This window comes from Dendropsophus ebraccatus, chromosome 7, assembly GCF_027789765.1.
Source record: "Dendropsophus ebraccatus isolate aDenEbr1 chromosome 7, aDenEbr1.pat, whole genome shotgun sequence".
Classification (NCBI taxonomy): Eukaryota; Metazoa; Chordata; class Amphibia; order Anura; family Hylidae; genus Dendropsophus; species Dendropsophus ebraccatus.
Genome location: NC_091460.1, coordinates 113,882,333 through 113,900,658, shown reverse-complemented (window position 1 = coordinate 113,900,658; position 18,326 = coordinate 113,882,333). Strand labels below are relative to the sequence as shown.

At 46.1% G+C, this 18,326-nt stretch overlaps 1 protein-coding gene across 9 annotated transcripts in view; it reads right to left on the bottom strand.

Moving 5' to 3' along the window:
- The window catches only part of PTPN13 (protein tyrosine phosphatase non-receptor type 13), a 209,591-nt gene that overhangs the window by 85,651 nt on the left and 105,614 nt on the right, over positions 1-18,326 (bottom strand). For all 9 annotated transcript variants that reach the window (XM_069978225.1, XM_069978220.1, XM_069978223.1 and 6 more), the window contains one exon: positions 12,941-13,110. In XM_069978225.1, the coding sequence (XP_069834326.1) occupies positions 12,941-13,110 (170 nt within the window). The remainder of the gene's footprint in view (positions 1-12,940; positions 13,111-18,326) is intronic.

Genomic DNA, 18,326 nt, shown 5'->3' with positions numbered 1-18,326 from the left:
TATACACACATACATATATATATATATATATATATATATATATATATGCAATGTGGCTAACCAGATTGCCTGCTGGAACAGTAATTGGGCAGGGGGAGACAAAGAGCTACCTAAGTGTTGGCAAGGTCCTTTGGACAGTACCACTCAGTACATCTAAATGGGTGGACTATATCGTTGATTTCCTGTGTTTGGTGGTGGGTGTCTTGGAATGTCTGCCAGCGAGTAAAGAATTTTTTTGCACTGATTGTCAAAAAAAAGTTATGTACCTCAAAAAGAACCTTAAAGCGAATGCCCCAATTTGCATGCAATTTTTTTTTTTTTTTTTATTTAGTCAGTGCCGGCGTGGAGATCCCGGTGGCTCAGTCAATTTCTAAAATACCTCCCGGTTACTGCGATCAGCGCCAAACGTGCACTTTGTCCCAAGGCTATGCACTAGACGCTGGTTCAGCGCAACCGAAGTTACGATTTCCCTGTCCCTCGGTAACGTGGCCAGGCTTAATTCTAATGAAGGTGCATCCCCCAGGGGAGGGGATATTGTGTATTGTTGCACTGGAGGTGCTGGACCAGTCTAACTGCATAGCACGGGCCTAAGTGCACATGAATAAACCATTGCCAATTGCGGAAAGCAGGTGGTGTTTTGAAAAATGGACTGGGCCTCGGGGACCTCCGCACCGTCGCCGACCAGGTACAGAAAAAAAAATTCTCATGCGAATTGGTACATTCACTTTAAGGTTGGAGACTACCATAGAGAGGTCTGCAGTGGCTGCTGCTAACCATTCATGAAAGAGACACCTAAAGGCTACAAATAAGAATGTAAATCATTTCTGGTATTGTCCTTTGAGTTTCTTCATCTGGTGGGTGAAACTGGTGGAAGAGATGGGCCTTGAGGGGCGTTTGGTATTCAGATTTTCCAATGAGTGGCTACATAGTCTGATTCCCCACTCCAGTATATGTGTGTATGAGAAGTCCCAACCAGGGCCGTCTTAACAGTATTATGGGCCCCTAGGCAGAGGTGCGAATTGGCCCCCCCCCCCCAACCGCCACCATCAAATCCCCCACATCTTTGCATATAGTGCCCCCCATAGTAGCCAATCCCCCCATAGTAGCCAATCCCCCCCATATAGTGCCCCCCATAGTAGCCAATCCCCCCATATAGTGCCCCCCATAGTAGCCAGTGCCCACATAGTAGCCAGTGCCCCCCATAGTAGTCAGTGCCCCTCATAGTAGCCAGTGCCCCCATAGTAGCCAGTGCCCCCCATAGTAGCCAGTGCCCCCATAGTAGCCAGTGCCCCCATAGTAGCCAGTGCCCCTCACAATAGCCAGTGCCCCCATAGTAGCCAGTACCCCCATAGTAGCCAGTGCCCCCCATAGTAGTCAGTGCCCCTCATAGCAGCCAGTGCCCCCCATAGTAGCCAGTGCCCCCACAATAGCCAGTGCCCCCCACAGTAGCCAGTGCCCCCCATAGTAGCCAGTGCCCCCATAGTAGCCAGTGCCCCCCAAAACAACAAACCAGTTACTCACCCGTCCGGTGGCCCCAGCAGCTCCTCTCCCGGCAGCGCGCACTCCCGACATCCTCCGGCACAGGCAGCGGGGTACAGAGAGACTGCCTGTGCCGGAAGTGACCTGCTGCATGACACATCCAGGACACAGGCAGCGTCTCTGTACCCCGCTGCCTGTGCCGGAGGATGTCGGGAGTGCGCGCTGCCGGGAGAGGAGCTGCTGGGGCCGCCGGACGGGTGAGTTCCTGGACTGCCCGCCCCTTCTATCGCCGCTTAGCTGAGTCGATCAGAAGCCCAGGAAAGTGCTGCTCATTGCACTTTCCTGGGCTTCTGATCGGCTGTCAGCTGAGAAGCGATAGAAGGGGCGGGCGGAGGGGGTCGCTCAGGGCCGCTCACTATGCATATGCATAGTGAGCGGCAATAGAGGGGGCGGGCGGGACAGCTTCCTTGCGGTGCTCGGCACTGCTTGGGAGCCGTCTTCGCTTTATAGGACGCACTTAGTTTTATAAGTGCGTCTTATAAAGCTAAAAATACAGGTCACAGAGGGCAGGGGCCCCCTAGGACGCAAGGGCCCCCGGGCAGCCGCCTACCCTGCCCAATGGATAAGACGGCCCTGGTCCCAACCCCATGCCACATATTGTTGAATGGAGTTTGGCATGTAGGACACGCTGTTAATCCCTCTGGGAAACGTGGAGATGGTCGTATGTTGAAGAAGTATAAGGCTGTGTGTGCAAACTTAAAATACGCCTCTCTCCACCTCTCAATGAAGATACATTTGATAATTGTGTGCCACTCATGAAGGATGTGTTCCTGGATATCTGGATCACCAGTCTACTGGATCCAAGAAGGGAAAAGTGCCTTAGGATTTATCATTAGGAACAAGCTTCTGAGGGCATTAAAAAGGTTCGTTATTGTTGGCTTGTGTACTACCTATAGGATGATATATACCTATCATCTAGTGTGTGTGATGGGGAGTCTATTGATAGGTTGCTCAACCCATTAGAACAAAATGTGTGCACCTAACAAATAAAATGTATAATGGTGGCAGGCCATAACGCTGGACCACTTCTCATGGGGAATGCCATTTTTTGGTGTCTTTGTTCATTAAAGGGGTTGGCCACTTTATAGTAAAACTGCTTAGTGTATAGTATTAGTAAGTGTACTCACTGTATAGACTAACAGCAGCTCCCTGTGTACCTCATGGAGCTAAAATCAGACTGCCCTCCTGCAGGCTGTGCTGCCCTGGAGGCTGTGGTGAGTCTGTCCATAAGATGGCCGACATGTAGGAGCATTTGACCATGCCCCGCCCCCACTGAGCCTGAATATGCATGGTCACATGTCTTCCATCTTAAGACAGACTCACCACAGAGCAGGGCAGCACAGCCTGGAGGAGGGGAATCTGATTTTAGCTCTATGAGGTACACAGGGAGCTGCTGTCAGTATATACAGTGAGTACACTTACTAATACTGTACACTGAGCAATTTTACTATAAAGCGGCCAATCCCTTAAATTTCCTGTATAAGTAATGTATCTTTTTTTTTTTTTTTTGACAGGACTCCTACTTGTAGCTGGGTGTACAGCAAGAACATTTTGTGAACCCGCCCTTATTATTCTTATTCATTAAAAAATGATATGTAAGAAGGTTATGCTGTTGATCTATTCTGCCAGACAGATGCTGTAGTTACCGCTCCCATTACAATCTGCTGTGACTGGGGTCTGTATATTCCAGCAGTCATCTCCTCCTGATAAGATGAAGGTGTTGTGGAGACAACATCAGAGAACAGAAATTCACCCTTTGTTTATCTTTTGTAGGTTTCTCCTTTGAAACTTTGGCTTCAAGAGATTTTGGATATGTAACGCTAGCTAAGTAATACTTTCAATGCCCCAGGGTAAAATGTGGTTTACAGTGAAGAGCGGTAGATTTTGTAAAAGTATTTAACCAGCACACAGGTGCACCAGCATCACCGCTATATACAGCAGGAAAGCAAGGGAATAATATATATGATTCTTCATATGTATAAATACACCTTGAGTTACTAACATTTTCTTTATTCTTTAAGGAAGGATATATAAGCAGACAATCTTGTACCATACCCATAAGTCTTTATGCCAGTTATATTAAGAGCAAGATTAAAGTGACTCTGTACCCACACACTCTCCCCCCCCAAACCACTTTTAACTTCGGATAGCTGCTTTTCCTCCAAGATCTGTCCTGGGGTCCGTTCGGCAGGTGATGCAGTTATTGTCCTAAAAAACAACTTTTAAACTTGCAGCCCTGAGTCAAACGGCCGTTGCCCAGAATATCTGTGCCCTAACTTTGCACCACCCCTCCGTCCCTCCTTCCCACCCTATCCATCATTAGGAATGCCCGTAGACCATTTTCTCCTGTCTGCACATTGCACAGGTGCCCTAACGATCCAGCCCATGTGCCATGCTGACACAGGTTATGAATAGGAGACAATCTGCCTGGAGCATTCCTAATGATGAGGAGGGCGAGGAGGAGGGACAGAGGGGGTGTGGCAGCCTAATGCACACACAATCTAGGCCCCGGCCGTTGGGCACAGGGCTGCCAGTTTAAAACTTGTTTTTATGACAATAACTGCATCACCTGCTGAACGGTCCCCAGGACAGATCTTTGATTAAAAGCAGCTATCCCAAGGTACAAGCAGGAGGGGGGGGGGGGGGGGGGGGGTCAGATTGTGGGTACAGAGTCACTTTAAGTAAAACATCCATGTTTGTAGTAGTTATAATATTGCAAAAGACCCTAATAAAATAAGTGTCCTCTTTTAATATTTCGGAACAGATGGCAATAGCACCCTCTATAGGCAAGAGCTGTATGATTATCTATGTACAGTATTTCTATGGTTAAGCGGAAAAAAAAACAAAAAAAAAACAACAACTTTCAAATCAACTGGCATCAAAAAGTTATATTGTTTTATAATTTGCTTCTGTTTGAAAATCTTTAGTCTTCCAGTACTTATCAGCTGCTGTATGTCCTGCATGAAGTGGTGCATTCTTTCCAGTCTGACACAGTGCTCTCTGCTGCCACCTCTGTCCATGACAGGAAGTGTGCAGAGGAGGAGAGGTTTTCTATGGGGATTTGTTACTGCTCTGGACAGAGGTGGCAGCAGAGAGCACTGTGTCAGACTGGAAAGAATGCACCACTTCCTGCAGGACATTCAGCAGCAGATACGTACTTAAAGACTTGAGATTTTTAAATAGAAAAAAATGACAAATCTATATAACTTTCTTAAACCAGTTGATTTGAAAAAAATAAATAAATAAAAAAAATTGCACAGTATCCCTTTAATATTCTGACATGTTGTATACATGATGTGCCTGAAGTCTGATAACTTTTATATCAACATATGTAGTAATAATTTATGCCAATAGGATGTTGTAGAGACAACAACAGAACCAAAATGAGAGTCAGCATCTATCCCAGACTGTTGACTGCTTTTAAAGGAAATCAACTTACAGCAGCTACAGAACCCCTCCAAACCTAATGAAACCCGTTCAGTCTAATAAAATGTCATCATGCAGTACGGTCAAGACACAGTAGCCCAATGAAATGATTTCTGAGGCCGTTCCGCTGCAGACAGCCTCTGGCAAGCTATGGTTGGCTGAGCAGATATTTCTGGCAAAGAACATAGGAAAATAATACGGCATTCCTCACGGTGGTTTCAATATTGACTCATTTGTAGAACACTTGTGCCAAACTGCTTTTCCAGAATTGTTAAAGGGAATAAGAATGTAAATAATTTGGTATACACAACACACAAAAACACTGGAATAAAACAGGAGAAAACTGCCATCTGCAGAGTACAAGGAGACCAGACAGGGCACAAGGAGAGTGGACAGAGCACAAGGCAAACGGTGAAAGCACAAGGAGAGTGGGCAGAACACAAGGAGAGCGGGCAGAACACAAGGAGAGCGGGCAGAACACAAGGAGAGCGGGCAGAACACAAGGAGAGCGGGCAGAACACAAGGAGAGCGGGCAGAACACAACGAGAGCGGGCAGAACACAACGAGAGCGGGCAGAACACAAGGAGAGCGGGCAGAACACAAGCAGAGCACAAGGCACAAGGCGAGCGGCCAGAGCACAAGGCGAGCGGCCAGAGCACAAGGCGAGCGGCCAAAACACAAGGCAAGCGGCCAAAAAACAAGGCAAGCGGCCAAAACACAAGGCAAGCGGCCAGAGCACAAGGCAAGCGGCCAGAGCACAAGGCAAGCGGCCAGAGCACAAGGCAAGCGGCCAGAGCACAAAGCAAGCGGCCAGAGCACAAGGCAAGCGGCCAGAGCACAAGGCAAGCGGCCAGAGCACAAGGCAAGCGGCCAGAGCACAAGGCAAGCGGCCAGAGCACAAGGCAAGCGGCCAGAGCACAAGGCAAGCGGCCAGAGCACAAAGCAAGCGGCCAGAGCACAAGGCAAGCGGCCAGAGCACAAGGCAAGCGGCCAGAGCACAAGGCAAGGGGCCAGAGCACAAGGCGAGCGGGCAGAGCACAAGGCGAGCGGGCAGAGCACAAGGCGAGCAGGCAGAGCACAAGGCGAGCGGGCAGAGCACAAGGCGAGCGGGCAGAGCACAAGGCGAGCGGGCAGAGCACAAGGCGAGCGGGCAGAGCACAAGGAGACCGGACAGAGCACAAGGCACAAGGAGACCGGACAGAGCACAAGGCACAAGGGGACTGGACAAAGCACAAAGCACAAGGAGACCGGACACAGCACAAGGCACAGGGAGACCGAACACAGCACAAGGCACAAGGAGACCGGACAGAGCACAAGGCACAAGGGGAACTTCTTTAGGGTGCCTTTACACATACCGTATCGTATTTTTGTGGTATTAAACTCTCCTGTGAAAATCAAAACTCGCATGTAAAATCGCACCAAACGCACCAAAATCGCACCAAACACGCAGCGAAAATACACATACATTGACTTTATAGCAATCAGTATCACTGTGGATTTATGTGCGAGAAAATCGCAGCGATAAATACGCAGCGATACGGTACGTGTGAAGACACCCTTAATAGGAAACTGTTATTCTTTCCAAGTGTAACATAATTGTGGCTTAATACTCCATCTCTATTATTACATACAGAGACGGTCACGTCATGGCTGGTGTAAAAACAATTATACAAACACAAACTTTTTGTTGATGGGGAATTCTAATTTTGCTAAAAAGCTTAGTACCGTACGTATAGAACTCAAACTTTCTAATAGTAAAATCCTGAGTGAGAGCTGATCTCAACAACCAACCAGACATAAGGGGAGAGCCGTGACGAAGTGCGCCTGCGCACGAAACGGCCGTCGCTGTATGCACCCTTGTTCGTCCTCTCTCACCTGCTTGATGCCCTAGTGGAATGTTTTGTACAGAGAACCCCATTAAAGGGCCGCATGTTCATTTTCTATATGCTATACTGATCCATGAACTGTTTGCTGTGTGTAGAGCACCACCTATATCTTCACTATATAGTTCCAGCCTCCCACGAGGTCATTCACAGTGTGCCGAGGACGCAGTCCGTGTCAGTAGTAGTGCCGGTCCGTGTATTCCTTTCTTCCTGGATTCATAAGGGGAGAGGGGTTGGCTGCCAATGCTGAGTGGGTTTGAGATTCCGAAAGATTAGCTATGTGCATTTACAGCTGCAAACAAAGACCTGACAACATGGACCAAGCTTCAGATATAGTCACTGAGCCAGGACCCGGGGGACTAACCTTGACAGCACTTTAGACAACAGACCTCCTTCACAGATCTGAAGAGCTGTCCGTAGCTGCGCACGGCACTACAGGTGTGCACCCATAGCCCATTGCACAGCTGAATGGTGATCCATTCCAGCACGGACCCATAACATCTACGAGCGCGTGAATAGGGCCATAGAAATGAATGGGGCCTTGGGGCCAGCAGGAAGATGAGGCCCAAGTGCCGTGAAGCCCCGCCTATGTGACACAGTCCATTAATGATATGAAATGATTTTAGAGAAGACACAGACAAGTGTGCAAGTATACACGGCACTAAGCTATATGGACAGGAAGGACAGGAAATTACAATGGGAGGGTGCCATTTAAACAACAACAAAAAAAAAATTATCCAGGCAAATTACCAATAAACATATGCTATATATCTAGACAAGAAATACTTGAACATAAACCAGCCATAACGCAGTATATTACTTTTAGCAACATGAATAGAAAAGCCTTGTGCACTGAACTGCAGCAACATCGCTCTCACCCACTTCACCTGAAAGAGATAAACTAGAGCAGACGGGGCAGGCAGGAAATAGGGGCAGTAAACACTCGGCAGCCCACACACTGTGACAATGGTATACAGCAAAGGAAATCCAACAGTCTACTTTACATATAGTGCACCGCTGCTTGTGTGCGAGTCTGATGACCACCAAATAACCGGTATATTAGTGCTGAATTATTTGTGTTTGGCACCAGCGGTTGGTTATGCTAAGTTAAAGAGGTAGTTCGGCAAAAAAAATAAAAAATCTTTCAAATCAACTGGTGCCAGAAAGTTATATAGATTTGTAGTTTACTTCTACAAAAAAAAATCTCTAGTCTTCCAGTATTTATCAGCCGCTGTATGCCCTGCAGGAATTGGTGTATTCCTTCCAGTCTAGAGAGCAGGAGAGTCTTTTTTTATCGGGATTTGCTGCAGCTCTGGACAGTTCCTTTTCACAAACAGAGGTGGCAGACTGGAAAGAACACCACTTCCTGCAGGACATACAGCAGCTGATAAGTACATGAAGACATGATTTTTTTTTTTTTTTTTTAAATAGAAGTAAATTACAAATCTCTGGCACCAGTTTATTTGAAAGAAATCGAGTCGGCTGGATCAGTGCAGCGGGAGCAGTAGTCCCGCCCCCAGTGCACCAAATCGCCTAACTAGCATAGGGATTAAATTCCTAAACAAAGAAACATAGGAACTTAGAAGATTGTTGGAAGAATAAGACAACTTGGTCCATACTAGTCTGCTAATAGCACGGAAGCGGCACAGTTGATGTAAGTAAAAAAAAAAACAACAACCGCGAGTTATTTTCCTCCTCAGCGCCGCATGCGCTATAGGGATTGGCAGCGAGATCCGCTGCGGATCCCTGCGCAGTAAACTCTATGGACGGACAAACTCGCAGCAGGATGGATATCCCACTGTGAGTTTGTCAGCAGCCCACCCATTTAACCCCGTGGCTGCCGGAGCGTATACATCACCTTCTCCCCGCTCTGGCTTGCTTCGGGGCTCCTGATGTCTTCACGTCCCGCTCAGCCAATCAGTGCGCTGCAGCGGGGCAGCGCACTGATTGGCCGAGCGGGACATGCCAGAAACCCCAGAAGAAGTCGGAGCAGGGACCAGGTGAAGTATAGGCTCCAGCGGCCGGGGGGTTAACCGGGCGGGCTGCTGACAACTCGCAGCGGGATGTACATCCTGCTGGGAGTTTGTCTGCCCATAGAGTTTACTGGGCAGGGATCCGCAGTGGATCTTGCTGCCAATACGCAGCGAGAAATCCGCTGCGGATCCGGTACATGTAAACGTACCCTAAGTGGCTATAACTTCATTATAATATATAAGGTGGCCTCCTAGCTCATCCCCATTGGCAGGGGAGAAACATTTGGAATTCAACATATGCCTAACTGCTTTGTTCTCAGGGAGATCAGATGCCTCCAGAGGTGTCTGGCAGCGTCTTACTTTTCTCTCTCCATTAAGAACACATGAAGATTTGGCAAAGTTAGACAGGCGAGTGGGGGTGTGGTAGTGGAGTTGGCTGGCAGCTAACTTATGTGTATGGCCAGCTTTAGGGTACAAACACACACACACACACACACACCGTATACGCAGCAGATTTGATGCTGTGTTCAGTTATTTAGATCTAATCTGCTGCGTATCTGCTGCGTATCGCAGCAGTAAATACGCAGTGTATATGCCGTGTGCGTTTGTACCTAAGTCTACATTGACACAGTGCACACAGGTTTCTGTATGGCATTAAATGCTAATATTCCATTTTATAAGCCTATAGGTCAAAGAGAAGATAATGTCACTACGGGATACAGAATTATCAGCTTGTCACACATTTTAGAGATGTTTTTCCAAAAATATACACACAGGTCCACTTCCTGTTTTTGATGTCTGAGAATTTTCTTTCCATTGGAAAAAATGGAGCAGCAACGTGAGACTGATTGTGGTAAGCTGTAACCATCTGTGTACCATTTGCTAAAATACAATTAAAGGGACGAAAGAAGCTGGAATAGAACTGGAATAGAAGTGCAACACGAGATTTTAATATACAGGCAAATGGCAATAGGTTCTGATAGTTACAACTAATGCAAACCGCAGCAGAAACTGGTATTCTTTTTCCATTTTTCTTCTTTTTTTGCAAACATTTTTGACACACGCTGTTTTTATTTTTAGGGGTATTTCGACTACAGGAAAATAATTAAAAGCAAGTCAGGGTGCCTTAAAAATACAAAAGAAGCCATACTCACCTACCCTGCTCTCCCTGCAGCTGCTGTTTTGGCAATTCCTGGTCCCTGATGCTTATCCTTGGTTCCTCTGATGTGTTGTCCCAGCAGGACCTACCAGTATCAGTCGGTAACTAGTTGGGCAGGAGGTTCCTGCATAGGACAGCACCTGAACCAGGATGTAGAAGTAAGCAGCAAGAAGTAGGAACAGCAGCTGTAGGGGACTGGGGTAGGTAAGTATGTTTCCTTTTGTATTGTTATGACATTTGCATTTTCCGTTGCTTCCAGGGGTTGAGCAAGAATTTTCAATAAACTAGCATTACATTGACTTCTGTGGGTGTTGTATTTACTTTCCTTATTTCTAGCTCTTCTTGTGTTCTGAGGCTCAGTCACATGACCACTCTACTCTTTCTGTGATCACATGCAATATCTACCCCAATAGACGGAGCTAATACTGGAGCTTAGTAGAAATTGTAGCAAAATGGGCAGCATGACATAGAGGAGGGCCGGGGCTAATAGCTACCTTCTTGGAATCCACAAGACAACCAAACCACTGTGCTCCCCACAAGGTAGCTATCAACCCCTACTCTCTTCGATGTCATGCTGCCCTTACTGCTACAGCTTCTACAGAGCTCCAATACTAGCTCCGCCTACAGGGGCAGGGCTTAAATCAATGTGGAATTCCAGCCAGCCCATGGGAGGGACACTAGCCCCATCCACCTGATGGTTCCCCCTGTGATCATGTTCAGTGGAAGGAACAGGAAACAGATATTGAACGTGACATCACAGGAAGTAAGGAAATCCCAAGCAGATCGGTCATGTGACCATGCCCGAGAACAGAACAGAAGAGGAGCTAGAAATACAGAATAAAAGTGAGTACAGAACATACAACACCCACAGAAGTCAATGCAATGCTAGTTTATTGAAAAGTCACGGACAACACCTTTAAAGTGATGTTGTCACCCCCCACCCCCCCCTTTTTTATATGTGCAGTTCTCAGCACTATTAAGAAGTTTACATGTTGTACAGCTCACATTTACCTGTATAAAATAGGTCTTTGTTGTCTTTCTGGCCAAAAATACTTTTTATCGTTGATAGACACAGTGTCATCTGGGCGGTGCTTAACTGTTGATGTGCCCCCATCTTCCTGCCTATGTCGGCACTGTAGACCCCCCTCCTCCCTCGGAATGGGCCGCTCCTACTGCAGTGGAGGCTGGTATTTATTTTATGGCTACTCTACTTCTAGAGAAGATGAATCCTGGCCTCTACTCATGTAGGAGCCGCTCATTCCGATGGCGTCACAGAGGGGTTAGGACTAAGGGCCTTATTACACCAACAGATTATCTGACAGATTTTTTAAAGCCAAAAACAGGAATGTATTTGAAAAGAGGAGAAATCTCAGTCTTTCCTGTATGACCTGCTCTCCTTTTATAGTCCATTTCTGGCTTTGGCTTAAAAAAAATCGGTCAGATAATCTGTTGGTGTAATAGGGTCCTAAGGCGCTGACGTACGTGAAAAGACAGGGACACAACGGTTGCGAAAGCAGTTAAGATCTGCACATATCAAAGGGGGGGTGACCATATCACTTTTAGTACCTCTAAAAACCCCACACCTAGAGCGTACTGTGTTTTCAAAAGCCCAAAATGCACCACAGCTTAGGTGGTGAAATTAACAGTCTGAAGTCTGTATTTGCCTTTTGACCCGGGGTTACCATCTGGCAGCAGTATTTTTAGAAGAAGAAGAAGGGAAAAAAATTTAGAAAAATGTATTTTCCGGACAATGAATCGTGAATCCCCTTTGAGAGCAATAGAAAAAGAAGCTATGTTTATACTTTGGAAATGTCAAATCCCCACAGATAGGGGAGTGCTGAAGGCTGGTTTTATCACCCCAGCTGTAAAGAGTCATATTAAAGGGTGCGTTCACATGTACAGGATCTGCAGATCCTTTGCGTGTGAACACACTCTAAAAAGTAAAAAGGAAAGGCCCTATAACACCAAGCGATTATAGACCACATTTGGCCAAATATCGGTCGCTACAGCCGATAATCACTTGGTGTAATAGCTAGTGGCGGCTGAACGATGTCGGCGGATCCTGGTCTTTCAACATGTTAAATAAAAACGTCAATGATAACGACTGTAACGACTCCGCGTAATAGGCCCTTCCCACAGATGCCCCTAGCACCCCCCCACCCGCTTGCTGTTGTCAGTGAAGCGAGCGCTGATCTGACAGATCAGTGCTCGCTTGCTCCTCCTAGTCAGCCTGTGTATTAGGGCCTTTAAAGGGGTTATTCAGTGGTACAAAAACATGACCACTTTTGCACCACTCTTGTCTCCAGATTGGGTGGGGTTTGAAACTCCATTCCATTGAAGTAAATGGAGCTTAATTGCAAACCAAACCTGAACTGGAGACAAGAGTGGGGCAAAAGCGGCCATGTTTTTGAGGCGCTGGATAACCCCTTCAAGAGAAGGAAACGTTACCTAAGATAAGCCACTAATTACACGGTTAAAGAAACAGGTTCCTCATAATGTGATCATCTATTAAGCCCACAGGACGCCAATCATTAACAAATTCCTTTCAGATTGGTATCTATCCGCTGGTCAGCAAGGCATCAGCTTTCTGGTTACTGAACCGTGCTCTCGGGTGCTGCACAGGGGGAATGTCTGCATTAACAATCACCATTGTATCTTTCGCATGTATACCAGCTCTGAAAAACAGAACATTTTGTTCTTTTTAAGAGACCAGCAACGCTAGCTGCCGTCTAATAACGTAATAAGTAATGGAGGGATAAAAGAATCTGCTGACACAACTACATTATAAGCAAGGATGACTATTCACACTAAACATTACCCAGGAAGCAAAAGTCAAGGAACTCGACTTCCTAGAGAACAGAGCCCAATTTCATCTCTACATGTCCCCGGGCAACGTCTGGAATGTGTTTTGTGAATTCTATTCTAAAGGGGTCTTTGTTTGCCGGTGAACAATGGGTTACCTTTTCAATGTCTGCGAGAGATGACAGTGACTTGGTCTGTAGCACCTCGGGGGCGGTGAAGGCACGCAGGTCCTGATTGGAAACATTTTCATCTGTGAAGGTGATGCTTCCGGAGGGGAGCAGCAGCAGAGACCAGGGCGAGATGATGAAGCTGAGGCTCGTAGGGTCCGCTGCACACAACAAACAACAAGAATGTTAACAAAATGACCATTGATTAAAAACGAGCAATGGTGCAAAGTAGTACAAAGAGGAAACCACTAAAAAAAAACAAAAAAACCCACATATAATGACCTATACATCGGGGGTGGAATGGTGGGGATCACTCCAATCCACAGGCAAGGATTCCACCCTACCAGAATACAGCTCCCTTATAGCTCCTTACACTCCATGGTCTGCCCCCTCACTAACCTAAGATTTTGTCCTCTTGTTCTTGTGTTCAGATTTTTTTTTATTATTAAAAACCTCATTTAGCCCTTTAAAGGAGTACTCCGGAGAGTCACAATTATTTTTATACAAGGAGATGAAATTTTTTATTAACCCTTAGGGGACACAGCCAGTTTTAATTTTTGCGCTTTAGTTTTTCCCTCCTCGTGTATATAAGGCCATAGCGCCTGCATTTTTCCACCTAGAGACACAAATGAGCCCTTATTTTTTGCGCAACTAATTGTACTTTGCTATGGCAGATGTAATTTTTGCCTAAAATGTGCCGGGAAACCAGAAAAAAATTATATGTGTGGTGAAATTGAAAAAAAAAAAGTTTTTTTTATTGGGGGGGGGGGGGTTGTTTTTACTCCGTTCGCCCTAGGTTAAAACTGACTTGTTATATATGTTCCTTAAGTTGTTACGATTACAACGATATGTAACATGTATAACTTTTATTTGATTTGATGGCTTGTAAAAAATTAAAACCTTTTAAAGAAAATATATGTTCCTTAAAATCGCTCCATTCCCAGGCTTATAGCGCTTTTATCCTTTGGTCTATGGGGCTGTGTCAGTTGTCATTTTTACGCCATGATGTGATCTTTCTATCGGTACCTTGATTGCGCATATATGACTTTTTGATCGCTTTTTATTACAATTATTCTGGATTTGATGCGACCAAAAATGCGCAATTTTGCACTTTGGGATTTTTTGGCGCTTACGCCATTTACCGTGCGAGATCACGAATGTGATTAATTAATAGTCCGGGCGATTACGCACGCGGCGATAGCAAACATGTTTGTTTATTTATTTATTTATTTTTATTTATAAAATGGGGAAAGGGGGTGATTCAGACTTTTATTAGGGGAGGGGATTTTGTGTTATTAAAAATACATTTTTCTTTTACTTTACACATATACTAGAAGCCCCCCTGGGGGACTTCTAGTATATGCACTCTGATCTCTCATAGAGATCCATGCAGTATAGTTATACTGCATGAATCCATGAGATTGGTGTTCTATTGCTTTTGGCCCGGGATGGATGCGGGGATCGCCCCCCCGCAATCGTGCCGCGGGGGGCGATCCCCCCACTAGACCACCAGGGATGGAGATGAGCAAGTATTTACAAGCAGCTGTTAACTTTGACAGCTGCTTCTAAGTACTTAATTAGGCTAATAGCCGCGATCCCGGGCTACATGCGGCACCCGGGATCGCGGCAGTTCAGAGGGGGGTCGCCGCGCGAACCCCTCTGAACTCCCATAGCGGCACGAGGACGTTCAGTAACGTCCTGGTGCAGCTATGGGTTAAGTATTGTATTGCCCCCCCAAAAGTTATACAAATCACCAATATACACTTATTACAGGAAATGCACATAAAGTGCTTTCTCCCTGAACTTACTACTACATCAAGGCTTCACTTCCTGGATAACATGGTGATGTCACTTCCTGGACAACATGGTGATGTCACTCCCTGGACAACATGGTGATGTCACTTCCTGGACAACATGGTGATGTCACTTCCTGGACAACATGGTGATGTCACAACCCGACTCCCAGAGCTGTGCTGGCTTTGGCTGCAGGAGAGGATGATAGCAGAGGGACACTGAGGGACACAGGGCACTGGAGGGACACTGAGCATCCCTCTGCCATCATCCTCTCCAGCAGCCACAGCCCGCACGGCTCTGGGAGTCGGGTCGTGACATCACCATGTAATCCAGGAAGTGACATCACCATGTTATCCAGGAAGTGACATCACCATGTTATCCAGGAAGTGAAGCCTTGATGCAGTAGTAAGTGCAGGGGAAAAAGCACTTTATAAGCATTTCCCGTAATAAGTGTATACTGGAGATTTGTATAACTTGGGGGGAGGGGGAAATACAATACTTTAATAAAATATTTCGCCGGACTTCTCCTTTAATAAAGTTATATTGCTTTGTAATACCACTTTATTATATTAAACGTACTGACTCGTCCCCCGCTGCTGCCACCAACGTTCATGTCATCAACTGCTGTCCCCAGTTTGCCGATCTGATCCTGTACAGAGCCGGATCAGAGCATTTTACTAATGTCTCTATTAGCTCTTTATGTGGAATGTATCAAAGTCCAGATAGGCGATATCCACGGCCCCACCTTCATCCAACACTTTTGTGACATATAAATCAATGAGATTGGTCTGACATGATCTGCTGACAGTAAAGCCATGCTGGTTTGGATCCATCAAATTATTGATTCTTAGGTGATCCTTTATCTTCTTCTTTCTTTCAGCTTTAATAATGATATAAGCAGCTTATCTCTCATGGAAACTATTGGTCTGGCAGGTTGAAATCTAACATTCCCAATGCTGCTTTTTCCTGTTGACAAATTTTAGGACACCGTCATATTTTGCGTTTTTATTAGAACAACAAGAACTTAAAACGGAATTTATTTTATCCAACAGGACCACCAGGCATTGGAGTTCTTCTTGTCCTAAATTTATAGGACTGTACACTTATAACACTGTCAGGAATATACGTTTTTCCTGTTGTTGTATATGACTTGTACAAATCCAACCCAGGTGTCACCAAACTGCTGCATACTTCTATAGAACACTTTGCACACACCCGATTAACCTAATCTCGACTCAGCAATGACTTGGCAGCTTTGACATCAGAAACTGTAAAACAATTTCTAAAATGATCGCGTGTTTCGGGATGTGTGGTTTGTCTCATCTTCTGGTTTGTGTTTCATCTGTAGTCGAGCATGACGCCACACAATTTCTCTGAATATAAATAACTTTTGTGTTATCCAGCTGTACATGTCGGAAGTCATTTTCAAACTATGATACCAGCAGTTGGCAAATTCTAAATGACTCTACTGACCATATACTGTATACCCTATGGGGGAGATTTATCAACCTGGTGTAAAGTAGAATTGTCTTAGTTGCCCCTAGCAACGAACCAGATTCCACCTTTAATTTTTCAAAGAATCTGTGAGGAATGAAAAGTGGAATCTGACTGGTTGCTAGGGGCAACTAAGAAAATTCGACTTTACACCCCCCATTTGTTCCTGTCAAATTTAATGGTGTAGAGAAACGTCCTCAGATAAGACACTTTGGGGGGGGGGTTTACAAAGCATATGCCAGAGAGAAGGTGCAGATTCGCCCCCTTCTCCCTGGCATACACCTCCTGTACGCCCCGCTCGCCCGATGGGCGGGCTGGTAGAGCTTGCGGGGGCGTGATGAGGTGGGAGGAGGCGCAAATCATGACACAAATCTTCACCTGCTGGAAGCCTCTTAGTGAATCCTGCCGCGAAAAAGGGGACAGGGCTTAAAGGGGTAGTGCGGCGGTAAGAAATTATTCACAAAATAACACACATTACAAAGTTATACAACTTTGTAATGTATGTTATGTATGTGAATCGCCCCCTTCCCCGTGTTCCCCCACCCCCGCACGTGGACCCGGAAGTGTAGTGTACCATACACACCTGACGCACGTCATCCCCCGTCCCCGATCTTCTGTCAACAACGTAATCTTCGGGAGGCCGGCCGAATCCAGCCGTCCCCTCTGCCGGCCCCCTCTCTGATGCGTCATCAGCTGCTTAGCCGCGATTGGCTGAGCACAGTTATGCTCAGCCAATCGCGGCTGAGCAGCAGATGGCGCGGCAGAGGGGGGCCGGCAGAGGGGACGGCTGCAGCGATTCGGCCGGCCTCCCGAAGATTACGTCGTTGGCAGAAGATCGGGGACGACGCGCGTCAGGTATGTATGGTACACTACACTTCCGGGTCCACGTGCGGGGGTGGGGAAACACGGGGAAGGGGGCGATTCACATACATAACATACATTACAAAGTTGTATAACTTTGTAATGTGTGTTATTTTGTGAATAATTTCTTACCGCCGCACTACCCCTTTAATATAAGACCGGCGTACTTGTACGCCGGTCTTTATAAATCCCCCCGCCCTTTGACTTGAAATGGTCACGTGGCTCAAGGGATTCGTCCAGCCCTGGAGTCAATCTAAAGTCAGACAAGCTTGGACCATGGAGCATCTATATCACCTCTCCACAGTATAATAAATATGCACGTTTTTTATGGAGTTGGAGCCTTTGACAAAGGCCCCTTCACACACTTGTGAAATTTACCCATATTTATCAGGAAATCAGGATAAATTTCCGGACCCCTCAGGTTTTACTGGGTATGGACATCCTACTTTTTTTTTTCCTGAAGGGTGTCCGTGCTGGAACACAATTCTGGAAAATATAGGACAAGTCCATCACGGATAGGGCATAGAACCCTATGGGGGCATACAGAATCTGTCCGGAGTACCAGATGCATTCTATTGCAGCCCCAGCCTGCTCCAGAGAAAGTGTTGCAGGGTGCTGACCCTGTGCTAATCACGGTCGCATACAGTTAAATGCAGTGCTGTGATTGACAGGGCATAGATCCATTGGCTCCCGACCCTGTCAACCACTTTTGAGGCATGAGGCAGTATTATGCCTCTGGCCACAAGAGGTCGCTACCTCCTCCCCAGCGTTGCAGCACACTAATCCTGGTTTCGCCGGAAAAATTGACATGTCAAGCATCCCACTCTGAATGCCCGCCCAGTGTAGAAAGAGATTCCGGCATACCATATTACATCCATGTGACGTAATACTCTAATATTTTCAAGATATTTTTTGATTGAATGAGGCTACATTAAGCATCACAAGATGTAGCATGTCTATTGCGGCTAGTACTCCCTTCCCATCACAAAATGCTTACTGCATATACCGTAATTACGTAGGAGGGTTGATAAACCAGATCTGGGCTTGGCATGCTAAATAATAGATTCCCTGACTAGCACCTACACAGAGATGTCATCACATAAACCTGTTCTATAATCTGTTCTGTTTATATAGTATATTATACGTATTTTATCAGTACACCCTTTTACAATTCGCTAAATTACAACCAAGCATCTGAGCAATATATATTGTGTGGCTACAGTAAGAT